The 20,227-nt window shown below is 32.3% G+C and overlaps 1 protein-coding gene and 1 long non-coding RNA gene across 6 annotated transcripts; both read left to right on the plus strand.

Moving 5' to 3' along the window:
- The first annotated feature begins 1,143 nt into the window (after positions 1–1,143).
- LOC122135407 lies at positions 1,144–6,249 on the plus strand. 4 transcript variants are annotated; one of them, XR_006153502.1, is made up of 9 exons: positions 1,148–1,199; positions 1,321–1,423; positions 2,973–3,030; positions 3,108–3,204; positions 3,311–3,432; positions 3,950–4,060; positions 4,706–4,830; positions 4,961–5,073; positions 6,224–6,249. It is a non-coding gene; the product is annotated as an uncharacterized LOC122135407 (long non-coding RNA). The 4 variants fall into 4 exon arrangements; XR_006153500.1 differs by lacking the exon at positions 6,224–6,249 and having other exon boundaries at positions 1,151–1,199; positions 4,961–5,535; XR_006153501.1 differs by lacking the exons at positions 4,961–5,073; positions 6,224–6,249 and having other exon boundaries at positions 1,144–1,199; positions 3,311–3,618; positions 4,706–4,954.
- A 1,234-nt stretch (positions 6,250–7,483) lies between these two features.
- Positions 7,484–18,835, plus strand: LOC109090380 (mitochondrial Rho GTPase 2-like). 2 transcript variants are annotated; one of them, XM_042714739.1, is made up of 19 exons: positions 7,484–7,653; positions 8,567–8,625; positions 8,708–8,789; positions 8,867–8,910; positions 10,762–10,815; positions 10,893–10,945; positions 11,030–11,138; positions 11,655–11,756; positions 11,858–11,956; positions 13,017–13,125; positions 13,220–13,340; positions 13,418–13,502; positions 13,579–13,724; positions 14,096–14,196; positions 15,122–15,252; positions 16,398–16,478; positions 16,555–16,677; positions 17,306–17,502; positions 18,116–18,835. In XM_042714739.1, the coding sequence occupies exons 1-19, from the start codon at positions 7,617–7,619 to the stop codon at positions 18,231–18,233; spliced, it is 1,851 nt and encodes a 616-aa protein (XP_042570673.1). In that variant the 5' UTR covers positions 7,484–7,616; the 3' UTR covers positions 18,234–18,835. The 2 variants fall into 2 exon arrangements, with proteins under 2 accessions (XP_042570673.1, XP_042570672.1); XM_042714738.1 differs by having other exon boundaries at positions 7,486–7,653; positions 17,303–17,502; positions 18,116–18,834.
- Positions 18,836–20,227: the final 1,392 nt, after the last annotated feature.

The raw sequence follows: 20,227 nt of genomic DNA on the forward strand, positions 1-20,227 counted from the left end.
CTTAAAAAACGTGAAAAAAAAAACAATAAATAAAATAAATCGTGAAACAGACATAACAATGTGTTTAATGAGGGATTAAGATATAGTGTATAAGATATAAACTAATGATTAATTATTTTAATATTTCGTTGATAAAAGACTAACCTAGCCTCCTCAGGAATGCTTCTGTCATCGTCAGAATAATTGGCTTCCGTCAGAATAATGGGCGTTTACTAGCCGCTCTCAAGCGCACGACCGCATGCATAATTTTGCCACAAAGAACCGGCTGAAGAAATGATTATGAATTTGTCAAAAATAGCAAGGAGACATTTAATTGTTTATTAATAAAATTGTGTTTTCTGTGTCGCTGCAAAGACGATGCGGACTCGCCATGAACGCCAGAGAGAAATGCACATTTCATATGGATTAGGCCTACATATTCAGAGAGTAGCCCTTTATTTTCGTTTTGAATATTTTCGTTTAAAAGTAGACATTTTTAAGCTTTCTATAATAGATAGCCTATATTTCTCAAAACTGTCTGTGAGGCACAAGCTGAGTTTCTGCGCCCTCCAGTTCACGTGCAATACAAGTGATGTGCCGGCACCTTATTACATTGTCTGCTAATATATTTGCTTGTTTTATTAAATACAGGCAATGGGTTGATAAAATATTGATCAAAATTAAGATACAATTTATACAAAACGAAAATCTTTTAAACAGAGTCTTTCTACAACACAAAACTCAATAAAGTGGTCAAAATCATGTCTTACCCACTCCATGTCTCATAGGCTATTGCGCATGATGTATCATATCTTTCTCATGCTGCATGCTCACTTTCATAATAAACATTGATTAAATAAATAATAAAATTACATTAGCCTATAATATTTAAACAAATATGAAACCAAATATGTTTTCTTTAATGGCTACAACACATAGCCTAAACAGTACAGAGATTTTTTTTTAATTATTTTTTTATTTATTTATTTTTATTAAACATCAAAGTACAAGTACATCAGGTACAATTTTTGTGTATAAAACAGTAACAATCACGCCAGGGGAGAAGACTAGTAGAGAAATTTCATGCCGTCAGTCACAACATAATGACGTCACATATTTTCCAAACCAGGCCTCAGCCCCCCCCGCATGAAACAGCTTCCAGCGCGCCTGGACCCAGCCCAAACAAACACTTCACTGTGCACCTGGACATCGCTGCTGAGGTGAAAAATTTAGTTTTTATGCACAGCTTTGTAATGATACAGACTTTCATGTACATCTCTGTTTTGCAAATAATGTCTTGTGAATGTCTTGTCACTCTTTATTGCTTTGTTCATCGTTCAGGAGGGTCAGTTGATCCGTGTGTCGTTCTCGAACACGTTCCCTTTTCTGTGTGGAGCTGCACACGGTTCAGTGTATGAGAATACAGCCACTACTGCTAAACATGGTATCTCACACTTGCCATTTTTTATGATGTTTTCTACATGCAGGAAGCAGTTTTTGTGGTTACTGATTGATAACTTGTGCATTTCAGGTTTAGTGGGCCAAATGCCACCAAACGCGAGGTGGACGTGATATATATATATAATATATAGTACAGACCAAAAGTTTGGAAACATTACTATTTTTAATGTTTTTGAAAGAAGTTTCTTCTGCTCATCAAGCCTGCATTTATTTGATCAAAAATACAGAAAAAACAGTAATATTGTGAAATATTATTACAATTTAAAATAATATTTTCTGTTTGAATATACTTTAAAAAAAAAATTATTCCTGTGATGCAAATCTGAATTTTCAGCATCATTACTCCAGCCTTCAGTGTCACATGTAACATCCAGTCTATCACATGATCATTTAGAAATCATTCTAATATTCTGATTATTATGAGTGTTGGAAACAGTTCTGCTGTCTAATATATTTGATGAATAAAAGTTAAGGAGGTTAAAAAGTTTATTCAAAATAAAAAAAAAAATTCTAATAATATATTCTAATAATATATTTTCTTTACTATCACTTTTTATCAATTTAACACATCCTTGCTGAATAAAAGTATTGATTTTATTTTTAAAAGAAAGAAAAAAAAATTACTGACCCCAAATTACTGACCAGTAGTGTATATTGTTATTACAAAAATTATTTGTATTTTAAAAACATAGCTTCTTTTTTTTTTTTTTTTTTTTTACTTTTATTCATCAAAGTTTCCTAAAAAAGTATCACATGTTCTGAAAAAATATTAAGCAGCAGAACTGTTTCCAACTTTGATAATGAATCATCATATTAGAATGATTTCTAAAGGATCATGTGATAATGATCCTAAAAATTCAGCTTTGCATCACAGAAATAAATTATAATTTAAAGTATAATAAATGTAAAAACTATTATTTTAAGTTGTAATAATATTTCACAATATTACATTTTTTTTCTGTATTTTTGATCAAATAAATGCAGGTTTGATGAGCAGAAGAAACTTCTTTCAAAAACATTAAAAATAGTAATGTTTCCAAACTTTTGGTCTGTACTGTATGTATGTATGTATATATATATATATATATATATCTATATAGTATATATATCTATATAGATATATATATAATATATATATGCGCAATTTGTATTTCAGTTTTAGTAAATTTAAGTACTTCCGATTAAGCATGGCACATATATATATTATATATATATATATATATAATATATATATATATATATATATATATATATATTATATATATATATATATATATATATATATCCTTTTAGTGGATTTTAAGAATAAGATGATTACATGCAAAAAAAATTCTGATTAACAGAGGCATATTCCACAATTTGTGGAATCAGGAAATTGTTTATAAAATGAATCTAGAAATCAGAATACTAATTGGAATATTGCTAAATTATTGATGTGCATTTAAATAAGGTCAATGATTCACATACAAATGTTATTTCATTGTTTCAGAATGTTTATTGCAAACACAGAACCTCTTGTGTGTAACTGACAGGTTTCCCTCAGATGGAACAAAGTTACCATACAGAAAGGATCCAGCCGTGAAACTAAAAGTAAGTCTTGAGCATGTAAACATTCACATTCACACACTGTGCATTTTATCTGATGAAACCCTATGCTGGCTCCGCAGTCTCAGCCGAAAAGAGTCCTCAAAGAGAAAAGAGTCGTGCTGTAACCATTAATAAACCTCCCTCATCCAGAAGATCACCACCCCCAAGCCTGCGAGAGTGAGTGTTTGTGTGTGAACTTCAGTTGACCTTCATTCCATTGCAACTAATGTTGACATTTACAAGCCCTAATCGCTTTTATCTCTCTTTCTCTTCTTTCTTTCAGTGAAGCGCGCTAAGCATCGTTCAGCAATCCAGACAAAGCGTCTGCCTGAGCTGAATTATACACACTCTGGAGGGTCAGAGAGCCTGGGGTCACCAGGTCAAAGGTCGCCGGCGGCCGAACAGGTCACAGTAGTGCGTGTGTATGATGCCGTTACATACCATTACAAATGAAACCAATTGTGACATTTGCTCTTTTAAAAGCATGAAGAATTTGGAAGAACCAATCTAAATGTTTCTTCTTAGGTCATTAATGCAGCATCTCCTCGACCTGTCTCTCTGTCTTCTGATCAACCAGTGAAGAAACCTCAGGTTAACATAAACAGACTAACAGAGCATAAATGCATGTTTAAGCAAGGTCTACATGATAAAGCTGTGTGTTTATCTACAGCTAGGCTCTGTGTGTGTGTGTGTGTGCTGTGGTTATTTGAAGGGTCTCTGTATGTATTTCAGGAATTTTTTTCTTGACCATTTTGTGGTTTTGAAGAGTTTTTTTGTTTTGTGTGACACACACACACACACACAGAAACACACAACATTAGAGGTGCAAAAATGCATCATCTGGCAACCAAAATTTAATGCATTGATTATAGAAATTAATAATTGATTTTAATTGCTTTACCTGATGTTGTCTCTCTCTCAGGCTGTGTGGAGTTCTGATGGAGAGGAAGTTGTGTATCCTTGCCACGCTATTATCATCAGCATGACCGTTTCCTCTGGACAACAGAGATTCTTCATTGGACACACAGATAAGGTCTTTCTCACAAACAAACACTTTTACAAAATTACAGTGATTTGACCAAGGTTTAGTTGTGGTACGCATGATGTGAAGTGGTATAAACTCCCTCAACCATGGTATAATCACTGTAACCAACATCTTTTTGAGTATTATTATTATTGTTTATTTTAGGGTTTTACATATTAATATTTCTTACTTAATAAAAACGAGTAATACAATAAAAATGATTAATAATAATACATAAGTAGATATTACTATAAGAGATTTCATAATAATACATAAATATTATATATACTCTATATAAGATGCTATTAATATTTTTTTATTGTAATTGTATTATATTGTTATATTGTAGTCGTAAATTTAGAATTATATAAATATATTTATATATTTTTATATCATATAAATGTTTTATTTAATATATTTTAAATATTTTTATTATTATGTCAAACAATGTAACAACTTATCGCATTAGTATAGGGTCTAATTGATATTGGGAAACAGTTGTATATGTATCCTTACTATTGTATAACATGGTTTATTCAATAAACATGGTTCATACAATAACAGTCTTCACCTTATAATCCACACCATTTTTAGTTACAGGTAGCTTAGCAGATCTTGATTCATTCATGTTGATGTGTTCCTGTTGTTTGTTAGGTCTCAGCTCTACAGTGTTGGCATCAGCTCAGATGGGCTCAACCAGTCTAATTAGTCTCTGGAGCTAAAGCGGAGGAGTGTGCCAAACCATCATTCCTCCACACACACGCCCTGAATCTGCTCCGGTACAACAATAACACGCATACAACACAGATCTGACACTGTGTGGATTTCTTCAGGTCCAGCAGGTGATGTTTTGGTTGTTTCAGTTTGTGTGTTTATGTTCACTATATGGATGTGTGTGTGGATGTGAAGGTCATGTGCTGTTGTCTGGTGGTCGTGATGGTCTCATTACTGTCTGCATCCCCGTCACTGTCCGTGACAACAAGGGGGCGCCCATAACTACAGTGCAGTGCACCAGCAAACAGGTTTGTGTTGTTTGTTTTTGTGGTTTTCTGTTTTGCAAGGCAAATGACTCAACATTGTGTGTGATGTGGAATTGTGGGCCATACCTAAAAAATATTTGGACGCTGAAGTCACGCTTAAAAATACATGAATTTGATACAAAAACACTGAGATCTTAAAATTGAACTTGGTATAAAGAAAAGATACTGCAGCATTTGAGACAAAAATATACAGATATTCAATGGCATTGTCAAATTTAAGTGTAACTTAAGTGTCCAAATACTTTCAGGGAAAGTTATAATGGAATTGAAATAAAACTGAAATATATGTGCTGCGTTTCGGAGTGAAGTGTGGCACTGTGTTCTTTACACGCACACAGCTCACATTGGTTTAACATTTGAATATAAAGAGAACACAGCTGTAAAGATTAGTGTTGTGTAGATGTACTGTAAAATTAAATAATGATTTTTTTTTCTCAAATATGCGATTGTTTATATATTAATTTATTACAATAGTAAAATTGCTTATTTTGTTGAATGTTTGTATTTAGTAATAGTAATAATAATTATAATGAATAACCTATTATTATTATTGCCATTTTTTTTATTACTATTATTAATAATTAGTCCTATTGATATATCTATTTTTTAATACTCATTTTTAATTTTACAGTGAAATATTACAATAGTATTTATTTTTTTATTATTTAATTTTATAATTGTATTTATTTTATTATTTAGTAATAATAGCAATAATAATTATTTATTATTGTTATTAATTATAGTCATTTTTGTTGGACAATTTTTTTTAAATATTTTTATTTAGTAATATGTATAATTAATAAATAATAATAATAATAATAATAATAATAATAATTTATTATTATTATTATTATTATTATTAATAATAAAGACTATAACAATAATAATAAATAATAATCACTAAGGGGTACTTTCTAATAATAATAATAATAATAATAATAAATGTGGTCATATTGATCTAAATAATCATTTTTGGCCAGATTGTGCAGCTCTAAATGTCTAAATTTACTGCTTGTGTGCTGCTATAAATGTCTTCTAGTGTAAGGAGTTTGGTCTGGAGGAAAATGATCATTCACACGTGTATATTGCACATGTTAAGATTAAGAAGTAACCACTTTATCTTTTTAATCAGGATGCTCTGGCATTACCTCCCAGTTTGGCAGCGGAAAATGATCATTCACACGGCGCCTCCCAGTTTGGCAGCGTTCAGCCCCAGCGAGAGAGGAGCTGTGGTTTATACTGGCTGCGTTATGGAAAATGAAATCATCTTTTACTGCCTTTTTAATATATGAAAAGCTTTTTTTGGGCGCTATTTTTCTAGTCTCTGCTCAACTGGAAGTTTTTTTGGTCGATCTGTCTGTGTGTTTTTTGCTTTAAATCATGAAAGTAATGTGTTTGTGATGTCGTGTTGTGGTGGTTGTTTTTTGTTTTTGAGATGTGGATGTTTTTTTTTTGTAGAGGGTGTTTTTTGGGTTTTTTGTGTTAGGGTGGTTAGTCTGGTTCACGTGTGCAGCTTCAGTTGGTCTGGATCTCAGCTCTTCACTGCTGCTCGTGATGAGCTCTTACTGTGGACTGTACACGGATTATAAAGCTGACACATCAACACTAATGCTACTGTCGGGGTTTGATAGTTTGGATTGCAGTAGTTACTCTGGTGTCAGTTTTAGTTTTTCTCCTTAGTTGCATTGATGTAGCAGAGTTTTGACACATTTTGCATCCCGTTAGCATGCCTTGAAGTTTTACTAATAGGAGTTTTTGTAATCTTTTTATTTGTTTTTAATATTTTTGATACACTTGAAAAAGTCAGTGCTTTCAGCTCTTGAATTTTTACACTGTTTACAATTATTTTGCTTGAAAGAAACACCTTTAAATTGTTCTGCACTTTGATCCTCAAAAATAAAATTCATAAAATCTCTGAAGCGCTCATGTTTGCATTAAGTAAAGCCATTACAGTTCCAGTAAAACAGAACCTGGTTTGTTAACACTTACAATAACTTTATATAACAGACAATAAAAAGCCTTTAGCTCATATAAATTAAATATATGAATGTAGTATCACCTCTATATTTTTCAAATCATTTTATATAAAAAAATGAATTGTATTCCAATGCTTTTAATGTATTAGAATTTGAATTATTCATGTTTCAATGCTTTTAATGGAATTGTAATGTATTTTCCATAAATTACTACCAGTGTGAGCCAATATATTGATATTATTTAATCCCCATTTATTTATTTATTTATTCAGTCAAAAAAGCTTTTTTAGCATAATTATTAATGTGTAACTTTCTTGTAATAGAGAAAGTACACATACAAGTAGTATACAAATAAAAACAAATACATAAATAGTGAAACGAACAAAAAACGACGGAAATGCACGGTAGAGGGCGCTCCATTTGGGCTCAAACCGGAAGTCTGCAGCGGTGACAGTTTCTTTGGATGGAATGGGGCTAGTCAGAAACTAGCACTGAGCTTTTTGAAGTTTTTGGCAAAGAGGGCCGCAGCTTGTCGGAGAGCGTAGTGAAATGAAACGCGATGTCCGGATACTGCTGTTGGGGGAACGTAAGATATTATTTATTTTTGGCAAAGTGTTAAGCGGGTTTTAGGATATGGTAGTTATTTTTTGTGGTAGGTTGTTTGTTTAGGGGGCGACAATCATCATTGTTGAGAGAAGTGCTGTATTGTATTATTTTTTTTTTTTGTTTTTTACAATCATGCAAAATCAAAACACATAAAAATTAACTTTTTTTTTTTTTATCAAGTGAGCAAGTCGTTCACACAGATTACAGTTTAATTAGACATTAAATATCGGTTAATTAAACCCTGCTTTATTTAGTAGATATTTATATGTGATAGATATTCAAATTAATGCATTTTTAAGACTCGTTATTTGTATTTAGTAGACAGTAATATATATTTGTGTGCTTTGTAACATTCATTTTTTGTAACATTAATTTAAATGTATTTAATGTCATTTTTGATCAATTTAACGCAACCATGCTGAATAAAAGTATTGATTTCTTTAAAAAAAAAAAAAAGATCATGTGACACTGAAGACTGGAGTAATGATGCTGAAAATTCAGCTTTGCATCACAGGAATAAATTACATTTTAAAATATATTACAATAGAACATAGTTATTTTAAATTGTAATAATATTTAATAATTTTTGATGTATTTTTAATCCAATAAATGCAGCCCTGGTGAGCATATCAGCGTCTTGAATTAGATATAGCGCATATATATCTGAAGTGCATTCTTTTGGAGTGTGCTTTTTTTTTTTTAAAGTTATAGAAGTACAGCTACAATTTTACCCCAACACATCACATATAAGATTCAACACTGATGAAGAGTGGAAACATTCTAATAAAGCTGGAAATCAAACTAACACCACACTGATTTGCAAAGGAAATCACAGACGCAGCGTTTGTGATTGCGGTGCAGACGTTGATCATGTGACCTTTGTTTTCCTGCAGCCAAAGTGGGAAAGACCTCTCTCATCATGTCTCTGGTCGGAGAGGAGTTTCCCGAGCTGGTGAGTTTACCCATGAGCCTCTCTGGTCTGGATTGTGTTTGAGTGATGCAGTAAGAGGAAGCTCATGCGTTTGTGCCGTCAGGTCCCTCTCCGGGCGGAAGAGATCACCATACCGGCCGACGTCACGCCTGAGAAAGTGCCCACACATATAGTCGACTATTCAGGTGTGTGTGTGTGTGTGTATTGAATGACATAATATCTGCCCTGTAGTGTTTTATTAACACTCAGTGTGTCTCTGCAGAAAGTGAACAGTCTGATGAAGTGTTGAGGGAGGAAATCATAAAGGTGAGAATATTCCTGATCACATAAATCACATCTATTTCATGTTAATTAAAGTTTTTGTCCTAACACAGCTGCATTAATCTGATAAAATACAGTAATATTGCGAAATATTTTTATAATTCAAAATTACTGCTTTCTAAGTGAATATATTTTAAAATGTAATTTATTCCTGTGATGTGCAGCTGTATTTTCAGCATCATTACTCCAGTCTTCAGTGTCACATGATCTTCAGAAATCATTCTAATATGCTGATTTGCTGCTCAAGAAATATTTATTATTACTAATAATGTTTGAAAGAACAGCATTTATTGGAAATAGAAATCTCTAGAAGTCACTTTTGATCAATTTAATGCATTATTGCTGAGTAAAATATATTAATTATGAGTTAAATAATTTTTTTATATATCTTATATATTGTTTTTAATGTATTTTTGATTAAATAAATGCGTGTATGTATATATATATCTATAGATATATATATATATATATATATATAGATATATAATATATATATGTATATATATATATATATAGATATATAGATATATATATATATATATATATATATATATATATATATATATGCTATATATATATATATGTAATATAAGATATATATATATCTATATATATATATCTATATTAGTATATATATATATATCTATATATATATATATATGTATTTATAGTTATATTATATATATATATCATGTTATATAGATATATATCTGTATTATATATATATTATACTCTATATATATGTATATATACACAGTCCAGGTCAAAAGTTTGGAAACATTACTTATTTTTAATGTTTTTGAAAGAAGTTTTCTTCTGCTCATCAAGCCTGCCTTTATTTTGATCAAACATACGTGAAAAAAATGTAATATTGTGATATATTATTACAATTTAAAATAATTGTTTTTTAACTTTTATTATACTTTAAATTATCATTTATTTCTGTGATTGCAAAAGCTGAATTTTTTAGGATCATTATCACATGATCCTTTAGAAATCGTTCTAATATGAGGGATTCATTATCAAAGTTGGAAACAGTTCTGCTGCTTAAATTAGATTTTCAGAACATGTGATACGTTTTTTTAGGATACTTTGATGAATAAAAAGTAAAAAAAAAAAAAAAAAGAAGCTAAGTTTTTAAAATATAAAATATTTGTGTGAATAACAATTATACACTACTGGTCAAGTAATTTTGGGGTCAGTAATTTTTTTTTTCTTTCTTTTTTTTTAAATAAAATCAATACTTTTATTCAGCAAGGATGTGTTTAAATTGATAAAAAAAAGTGATAGTAACGAAAATATATTATTAGAATATATATTATTAGAATTGTTTTTTTTTATTTTGAAATAAATGCAGTTCTTTTTAACCTTTTATTTCATCAAAATATATTAGACAGCAGAACTGTTTCCAACACTCATAAGTAAATCAGAATATTAGAATGATTTCTAAATGATCATGTGATAGACTGGATGTTACATGTGACACTGAAAGGCTGGAGTAATGATGCTGAAAATTCAGCTTTGCATCACAGGAATAAATTATTTTTTTAAAGTATATTCAAATAGAAAACTATATTTTAAGTTGTAATAATATATTCACAATATTACTGTTTTTTCTGTATGTTTTTTGATCAAAATAAATGCAGGCTTGATGGGCAGAAGAAACTTCTTTCAAAAACATTAAAAATAGTAATGTTCCAAACTTTTGGTCTTACTGTATATATATATATATATAATATATATATAGATATATATATATATATACGTGTGTGTGTGTGTGTGTAAAATGTATATGATTATTATATGAATTTTCTATGATTGTTTTCTTGTTTGTAGGCTAATGTTGTGTGTGTGGTTTATGATGTCACACAAGAGGAAACCATTGACAAGGTATCAGCTGAACATTATCAGTATATTTCTGTCTTCTATTTTCCCTGAACTGATTTTATCCGTGTGTTTTCTCTCAGATCAGGACTAAATGGATTCCGCTGGTGAACGGTGGTGCTGAAAAAGGAAGCAAGTATGTGTATGGATTCCGTTCTTATGTAAGTGCCTCTGCGTTTTTTAGGAGTTCCATAAAATATGTCTCTTTTTGTTGCCGTAGGATTCCCATCATCCTCGTGGGCAACAAGTCTGACCTGCACTCTGGCAGCTCCATGGAAAGCATCCTGCCGATCATGAACCAGTTTTCAGAGATCGAGACGTGTGTGGAGGTTCGAACCGCACACACTCAAGAGAATCGTCAACATATTTCACACAAATCTGATATAGATTAGCATGAATGTATGAAAGGGGTCATTATCTCAATTTTTTAGTTTAGTTTAATTTGACCCTCTCTCTGACCTGACTTTTTGCAGCTGTGCCTTTAAGAATTCTGTAAATAAATGAGCGCTGCTGTGATTGGCTAAACTCTTTATATTGGCTTGTTTTTCTGAATGTTGTTTATTAGAACAAGTAATTTTATTCTAGTTTATTTAGCGGACTGGAGAGGACGTTTGGCTTTGTGAATGTTATGGTTTGTATGTATTGAAACTCTATTTCAGCAGAGCTAAAAAAATACTTTTTTAAAGTGTTTTTGGTTACTGATGAAGTACTGAATATTGAAAATGTAATGGATCTTTCTTAAAACCTAGTAAGCATTCTACCTAGATGGCATCTTTTTAGCCTAGGTGGCTATTGATTATGAATATATTATATATGATTATATGATGATGCATTTGTGTGTGCAGTGCTCAGCTAAGAATCTGAAGAATATTTCGGAGCTCTTTTATTACGCCCAGAAGGCCGTTCTGCACCCGACTGCTCCGCTCTACGACCCTGAAGACAAACAGGTACACACACACACACACACACACACACACACACTGCTACATCTCTGCCCGGCTTCATCTCATGAGTTCATGTAAGATTTATGAATGTTTGCGTGTGTTAGCTGAAACGGCAGTGTGTTCGAGCTCTGAGTCGGGTCTTCAGCATCTCTGATCAGGATAACGATCACATTCTCAGTGACGCCGAACTCAACTGCTTTCAGGTGAGCAAACAAAAAAGAAATGACGTTTTTAACACATTTAATTCACTTCCTTAATGAGGCCGATTTGGGGCTGAAATGGATTATACAGCAGAAAATAATATAAGGCAGGATTTTCATCGTGATTTGATCGTATCAACCATTTAAATCTTATTCAACATATTTTCCCCATCTCTCTGTCAGCAAAACAGATGTTTAAAAGATACACAAAGTATGGTTAAAGTTTATTAAAAATTATATTTCTAATTAATATTTAATATTTTCTTTAGATTAATTATGTGCAGTTGCTTTGAGGCCTTTATTAAGAATTTTAAATGGGTTAAATAAATGAAATAATTTTGCGTTTGTGTGTTCTTTTGTTGTCTCTAAGTGACATTTTTGTTTTATTTATATACAATTTTAGTAATTATCATTCATTTGAATTAGCTTTTATTTTTAGATTTTCATTTTCCTTTTAAATATAGTTTATATTTTTAGTAATTTTATTTTTTTATTGCTTTTTTGTAATATTTGTGTTTAGCTTTGATTTTTTTTTTTTAGTTCTTAACTTAATTTTATTTCAGTTAATTATAAAAAAATTGCTTCAATGAATTTTTTTTTTATAGTTTTAGTTAACAGTAATTCAAAACACTATTTCAGTAGGTTTTAAATATATATATGTATATGTATATGTATATGTATATATATATATATATATATATATATATATATATATACATACATATATATAAAATACCAACTTAAATCGCCCCCCCCCCCCCCCCCCCTAATTAACAAATGCATAAATTGTAGTTAATTAATTTAATTTATTCTCCAAACCAATTGTCCTGTGTAGCGTGGCGTAATTACTTGTAAGTAGTAAATATTAACTAAACATTAACTAAAAATATTCTTTTAATAATATACTTAAATGAATACTGCTGATTTGAATGAGTGTTTGTGTGTGTGTGTGTGTGTGTGTGTGTGTGTGTGTGTGTGTGTGTGTGTGTGTGTGTGTGTGTGTGTGTGTGTGTGTGTGTGTGTGTGTGTGTGTGTGTGTGTGTGTGTGTGTGTGTGTGTGTAGAAATTGTGTTTCGGGAATCCACTGGCTCCTCAGGCTCTAGAGGACGTGAAGACAGTCGTGTGGAAGAACACCAGTGATGGAGTCCAGGACAACGGACTCACACTCAACGGTAACACAGATATTCATATTTATTAGACCCGCTCCCGTTTGTACATTAATCATAATTACACACTGTAACAAGTGTGTTTGTGTGTTTCCCCTAGGTTTCCTGTTCTTGAACACTCTCTTTATCCAGAGAGGACGTCATGAAACCACCTGGACCATCCTGCGTAAATTCGGCTACGATGACACGCTGGAGTTGACCGATGACTACCTCTACCCACCGTACGTCTGTGCATGAGAGAGCACGTGAGTGCATGGACAAAAACCAGTATTGAGTGACTGTGTGTGTGTGTTTATAGATTTCGAGTATCGGTGGGTTGCACCACGGAGCTGAATCATCTGGGTCATCAGTTCCTCCAGAAGCTGTTTGATAAGTACGACGAGGTGAGCTCTCACATCTGCTCCTCTAATGAACTTTGCGCGATTCGTCGGGCTGTTGATTGCGTCTCTCCTCTTGCAGGATAAGGATTCAGCTCTCTCTCCCGCAGAGCTGAAGAATCTGTTTAGCATTTTACCCTACATGCCCTGGGGCCCGGAGGTGTACAGTAACGTCCCCCTATCAGACGACAACTACATCTCACAGCATGGGTACTTCTGCCAGTGGATGTGAGTCAAAGTTTGAACACTGCAATACACATTTAAATCGATTATTTTCTGGTAGGTAATGTATCATGAAACCAAAAGTTATGGTATTCTATGTAAAGAAGAGACTCTAAGCTTTCAAATGAACCCATATATGGGCTGATACCATATAAGCTATGTAAATGAAGCAAAAACATTTTTAATGCGATTCTGGACCCGTATACACAACAAAATCTTACATATTGTGCCTTTAATAGAACCAGTTCATAAGAGTCATTTATTTGTGCAGGAAACTAGCATAGCGTAAAGGATTTTGGGATATTGGGATAAAGAAGAATTGGAATATTATTGATAGTTATCGTTCTGAATTTGATGTGTTTTTGAATAAACCGCAGGTTGTCTGCGTATCTGGATGTCCACCGGTGTTTGGAGCATCTTGGTTACCTCGGCTATCCCATTCTGATGGAGCGAGAGTCCCAGACCTCCGCCATCACAGGTAGGGTTACACCCATACCATTTTTGCAGAACCAATCCGATCCGGTACCAACAATTCTGAGTATCGTCCGATTCAATAACAGCGCAGTTTTTTTTTTTAATTTTTAAATCAGTGTACTTTTGTGTGTGTTGACCTGATCATCACTCTTTTGTGTGTTAAACACAATCTACTACATATAGACAACTTCATTTTAAAAGATATAATCATAATCTATGACAAAAATACTATTAAAAACTAGGTCAGTGGATAATTCAGCAGTTAAAGTTACACTAGAAAAATCATGAGTGCACAGTCATTTGATAAAATCTAAACATTTAGAGAAAAAAAAATTATTGGGGAACAAATAAAAGTGAATAAGTGTAGGACTAAATCTGGTAAAATGTTACACATTGCTCTTTGTATTGTTGTAAAATACATTGATGTTATATATAAATATATACTGTAAAATTAAAAGACATTTCTTTTAAAGAAATAACACTGTAATGAGGCAGCAACACACGTGGAGCACAAAACCTTAAGTCTTAAGTGTCACTTTTTCAAAATTTTTATTTATACATCATCTGAAAGCTGAATAAATAAGCTTTCCATTGATGTATGGTTTATTAGGATCGGACAATATTTGTCTGAGATACAACTATTCGAAAATCTGGAATCTGGGGGGGGGGGAATCTAAATACTGAGAAAATCACCTTTAAAGTTGTCCATGTGAATTCCTAACAATGCATATTACTAATCAAAAATGAAGTTTTAATATATTTACAGTAGGAAATTTACAAAATATCTTCATGGTACATGATCTTTATCCTAATGATTTTTGGCATAAAAGAAAAATCTATAATTTTGACTCATACAATATATTTTTGGCTATGTTTGATCAGACGGACACTGAAGAGAATTTCTTTCTTTTTCTCTGTGTGTATGTTAGTAACCAGAGAAAAGGCCTTAGACCTGGAGAAGAGACAAACCCAGCGCACTGTGTTCCTCTGCAAAGTGATCGGTCCACGCGGAACGGGAAAGACCGACTTCCTCCAAGCTTTTCTGCAGCGAAGCACCGAGGTGAGAGAATCACTTGAAGGGAAAACTTTTGTTTGCAATTTTACTTTACAAAATACTGCATGAGGCCAGTCAGTACAAACTGCATTCAAATCAGAGCCAATCAGAACATATGAAATCTTTGATATATTTATATATATATATATATATATATATATATATATATATATATATATATATATATATATACCCATGGGATTTCTAATGACCTAGTAAATGAACATGTTTAATGTTAAATATATTTATTTATATTTTTAGTATATATTTTTATATACCAGTGAGATTTTTATAACCACAATAAATAAAAAATAAAAACTTTAGTCATATTATAATTAGTATATTATATACCAATGAGATTTTTATGAACATAATAATTAAATAAAAATTAAAACTGCAGTCAATCAGAACATATTTAATGTTTTTAATAATTTCTATATATTTTTTGTATATATTTTTCATATATGAATGAGATTTTTATGAACACAAATAAAAAAAATTAAAACTGCAGTCAATCAGAACATATTTAATGTTTAATATATTTCTATATATGATTTGAGAACACAATAAATAAAAAAATTTAACTTTAGTCATATTTAGTCAGAACATATTTAATGTTTAATATATTTTTTATACTTTTTACTTATTTTGTAAACTAGATTTTTATATACCAATGAGATTTTAAGAAGGAAAAAAATTTAAACCTGCAGTCAAATCAGAGCCAATCAGAACATATTTAATGTTTAATTGTTTATAATTCATATTTATTTTTTTAAATATATATTTTATATACCAATAAAATTTTTATGAATAAAGAGAAAATTTAAAGGTTCGTGGATTTTCTACTTTTCATTAAGCAAATGGTTTCTCTTTTGATGCTTATTTTTCCCCATTGTACAATGAAAATACATACAATGACCAATATTTTTTACATTCAAACAATAGCATTAATATATGGTTACAAAATAGTACTTGTTGCTTCTTAAGGGAGTTTTACTCTAGAACGAGGTTTTCATGCTTTACGTTTGGTATCTAACCACAGTCAATAGTCTGCCTAGGACATATTTATGTTTTTTGTGACTCCCAATAGTTTTGGTTAGATCTACCAAATATTAACAAAGTTGATGAAGGTGTATTTTGTGTATTTTCAGAGAAACGAGCGCAACCCCGGTCCCCCCACAATATACGCCATCAACACCATCTCAGTAGCCAATCAGGAGAAGTACCTCATCGTAAGTGGCGTCTATAATGCTTTGCACGCTCTGTAGTTTATTGGCTCCCGCCTGACGTGTGTGTTATTTCTCACAGCTGGAGGAGGTGGATGTGGAAACAGAGTTTCTAAAAGCAGCAGACGCAGCGTGTGATGTGGCGTGTCTCATGTATGATGTCAGCGACCCGGACTCGTTTAACTACTGCGCTAGCATTTATAAGGTACAGACGACCACACATGCACGAGACGCTTTAGTTCTGGAGTAATGCGGGACACACGCCTTTCATTAACCACATTAAAATCACATCATCCAAATGATTTAATAACCCATAATGACCTTGCACAACATGATACCTGTCTGTGAATAATATATGATGCAAGTTATTTATTTCTCATGAAGCCTGTTTGGCTGACATTTACACTATTAATATAACTCAAGCAAATCTATTTATGATCTCTCAGTTTTTTTCTTAAATGGTGTTTTTACAGAATTTTGTAAACAAAAAGATTACATGCACTACTGTTCAAAAGTTAATTTTTTTGAAAGATATTACTGCTTTTATTCAACAAGGATGCATTAAATTGATCAAATGCATCAGACATGACATTATTGAAAGATCATGTGACACTGAACACTGGAGTAATGGCTGCTGAAAATTCAGCTTAGGGATAAATTACATTTATATGTATTTTAAATTGCAATAATATTTCACAGTATTGAATATTTCACATTATTAAATCAAATAAACGCAGCAACTTCAGTAGCGGAAGTGATGGAGTTGTCAAGACATACCATCTGTTTCACTGGCTTTTGAAGTACATGTGTGTATTATATTATGTATTTAGCAGCACTACATGGACAGTGGCATCCCGTGTGTGGTTGTGGGCTCCAAAGCTGATCTGATAGAAGTCAAACAGCATCATGGGATGAGCCCGTCTGAGTTTTGTTACAAACATCGGCTGCCTTCACCTCTCCGTTTCTCCACGCTGCTCACACACACTCACACACAGATTTACAGCAAGCTCACCTGGGCTGCCATGTACCCGTAAGTACATACATGTTTGTTTTTTTTATATATATATTTATTTTAAAAAATTTAAATAAAAAAAAATTAAATGAGAAATTTTAGAAAAAAAAATGTACATTTAAATTTTAATTAAATATTTTATTTTATATTTAATTTTTTTTTTTTGCCATTACATTTAAGCTTGTTTAAATAAAACCACTTCAAAGAACCAGAAATATTTAATTGTATATTTAATAATTAAATCAAGACAAGTTTAAGTATTAAACTGCTAAATTTAATTTAAACCACTTTAAAGAAGCCAAAATATATATATATATTTTTTTTTAATCTTTTGTGTAAATGAAAAAGTAATGCTCACTCTGACTTTCGAACTGCTTTGTTTTTTGGGTTGATGTCGCCAAGCCCATCCAGTCAATTCCTGTTTAATAAAATTGCCTACTTTTTTTCATTGAATACCACTCGTAAATATTTATGTCGAATAAATTGAATTACAAACATTGCCTGTTGACTTTAAAGATTTGCAGATGCAAGATTAAAATGAGCTTGCTTGGCTGGATGCATGTCACCAAGGTCACTAGAAATGCTGAGTGTATTTAAATCTCTCTTAATCTATGTCACTTCCTGTCTGCAGGCACCTGAACGGATCAGACATGAGCAGCACGTCTTTCTGGCTGCGTGTGACTCTGGGCGCCACAATAGCCGCCATGCTGGGCTTCGCTCTGTACAGAGCCTGTAGCCGACACAAATGATGAAAACACTCGCGTTCTCTCACAATACATGCAGATAAACACACACTCCCTCATATCTTGCGCTCCTGTCTTGGCCTTACAGTGACAACGACACAATTAAGCAGATGTTTGTTTGTTTTTCAGCTGGACTAAAGCATTGTACACACGCTTTGCTTTTATTACGTAAAGTTCCCGATCTTACTGTTTGACTGACATCGGTCGACCCCAAGAGACGTTTTTTCATCATGTTTTGAGAGGAACGATATCAAGAAATGATTGAAAAGGTTATGTTTTGAATTGTACAGAGTTTCTAATGTATTTAATAGCTTGGGAAATCAATATGGATCATTCGTATTGTGTTTCTGAAGTGTGTATGCAAACAAATCTCAATGTTGGGGTCAGTTATTCAGTTTTACTTCAGTTTTAGTTCAGGAAATGCACTTAAATTCATATTTCACCCTCTAATAGTGTTTGAGAAGCTAAAGTAAGTTCTAGGTTAAATAGAAGTTAAAGAAATAGTTCATTACCTGAAAATTTACTGAAATTTAGCATCACTTGCTCAGCAGTGGATGCTCTGCAGTGAATGGGTGCCGTCAGAATGAGAGTCCAAACAGCTGATAAAAACATCACAATAATCCACACCACTCCAGTCCATCAGTTAATGTGTTGTGACGTGAAAAGTTTGTTTTAACTTTAAAGCATCACTTCTGGCCAAAATACGAGGCCATAATCCATAACAACACTTCCTCCAGTGGAAAAAGTCCATCTCCTGTGTCCTCTCACATCAAAATACACCCAAATATTTTTTTTGGCTTGTAAACGGTGCTTGATCTGTGCAGATTTCACCCCTGATTCAGACCTTTTTATTGAAGCAATATTATGGATAGAGGATTCCTATTTTAGCGGAAAACGGTGGTTTGAAGTTAAACACATATTAGTGATGGATTAGTTTATTACAGATATACAGCTAGTGGATTACTTGCATCACTTGTGGATTATTGTGATGTTTTTATCAGCTGTTTGGACTCTCATTCTGACGGCACCCATTCACTGCAGAGCATCCTTTGGTGAGCAATCGATGCAATGCTACATTTCTCCAAATCTAGTTTCTGATAAGAAACGTATCCATTTCTTATATGGCATGAGGGTAAGTACATTTTCAGCAAATTTACATTCGGGTGAACTATTTCTTTAAACTTTATTTAAATGCTACAGATGTCAGCAGAAAATAAGCACTTTGGCTCTGAATTCACAGATTTTCAGATGCATTTAACCCCATTTAAGTGTAATCTTCTAAACTGGACGAATTAAAGGGGAAATTAACATCAGTCCCCATTCATTTCCATTTCATATTCCTCAGATGTATGGACCATGACTGACAAATGTTTGAATGTATTATTTTTTTTTAAGACAGCCGAGGCAAACCCGATTGATGATTTTAAGAATAGTTAAACTGGGCTGAGACTGAGGCAAAATCTTGCTTTTCTGTTTGCCTGTATTCATTGTAAGGGTGAATGATTTCTGATTATATTTAAAACTGCAGTAGGGGTGAATGGTGTTAATAAGTGTATTTTAAATTATATTTTAGGAAGATTAAATGCTCTGATGCTATATCGAGTCGTCCTGTATTTACAAAAACCAGATAACTAGTGTGAATACAGTTACTTCAACCATTATAATGGATGGAAATGGACAGCAAAGGATGACCTGGATACTGTGTTTATAATATTGTCCAAACTGGGTTTATCTTGAAACCATTGTTACCATTTTATCATTTATTGGGCCTCATTCAGCCTAAAAACATTCTCCCAGCAACTCAAAAGCCAGTTTTAGGGCTAGGTCTTTCTGGTTCACTCACATGAATTTGCATGTGAACATATTTCTTCAAAAAGAGAACTGTGGCAGTCCTGCTTTATTGGTTTAATTTTCATAGTTTCAATATTTTGTTCAGTATTATTAACTTAACCTAAAAGTCCCCCAGGTTTGTGTGTCATCTGCCTTGGTCTTCCAGCTTC

The sequence above is a fragment of the Cyprinus carpio genome, chromosome A24, assembly GCF_018340385.1.
Source record: "Cyprinus carpio isolate SPL01 chromosome A24, ASM1834038v1, whole genome shotgun sequence".
In the NCBI taxonomy this organism is placed as follows: Eukaryota; Metazoa; Chordata; class Actinopteri; order Cypriniformes; family Cyprinidae; genus Cyprinus; species Cyprinus carpio.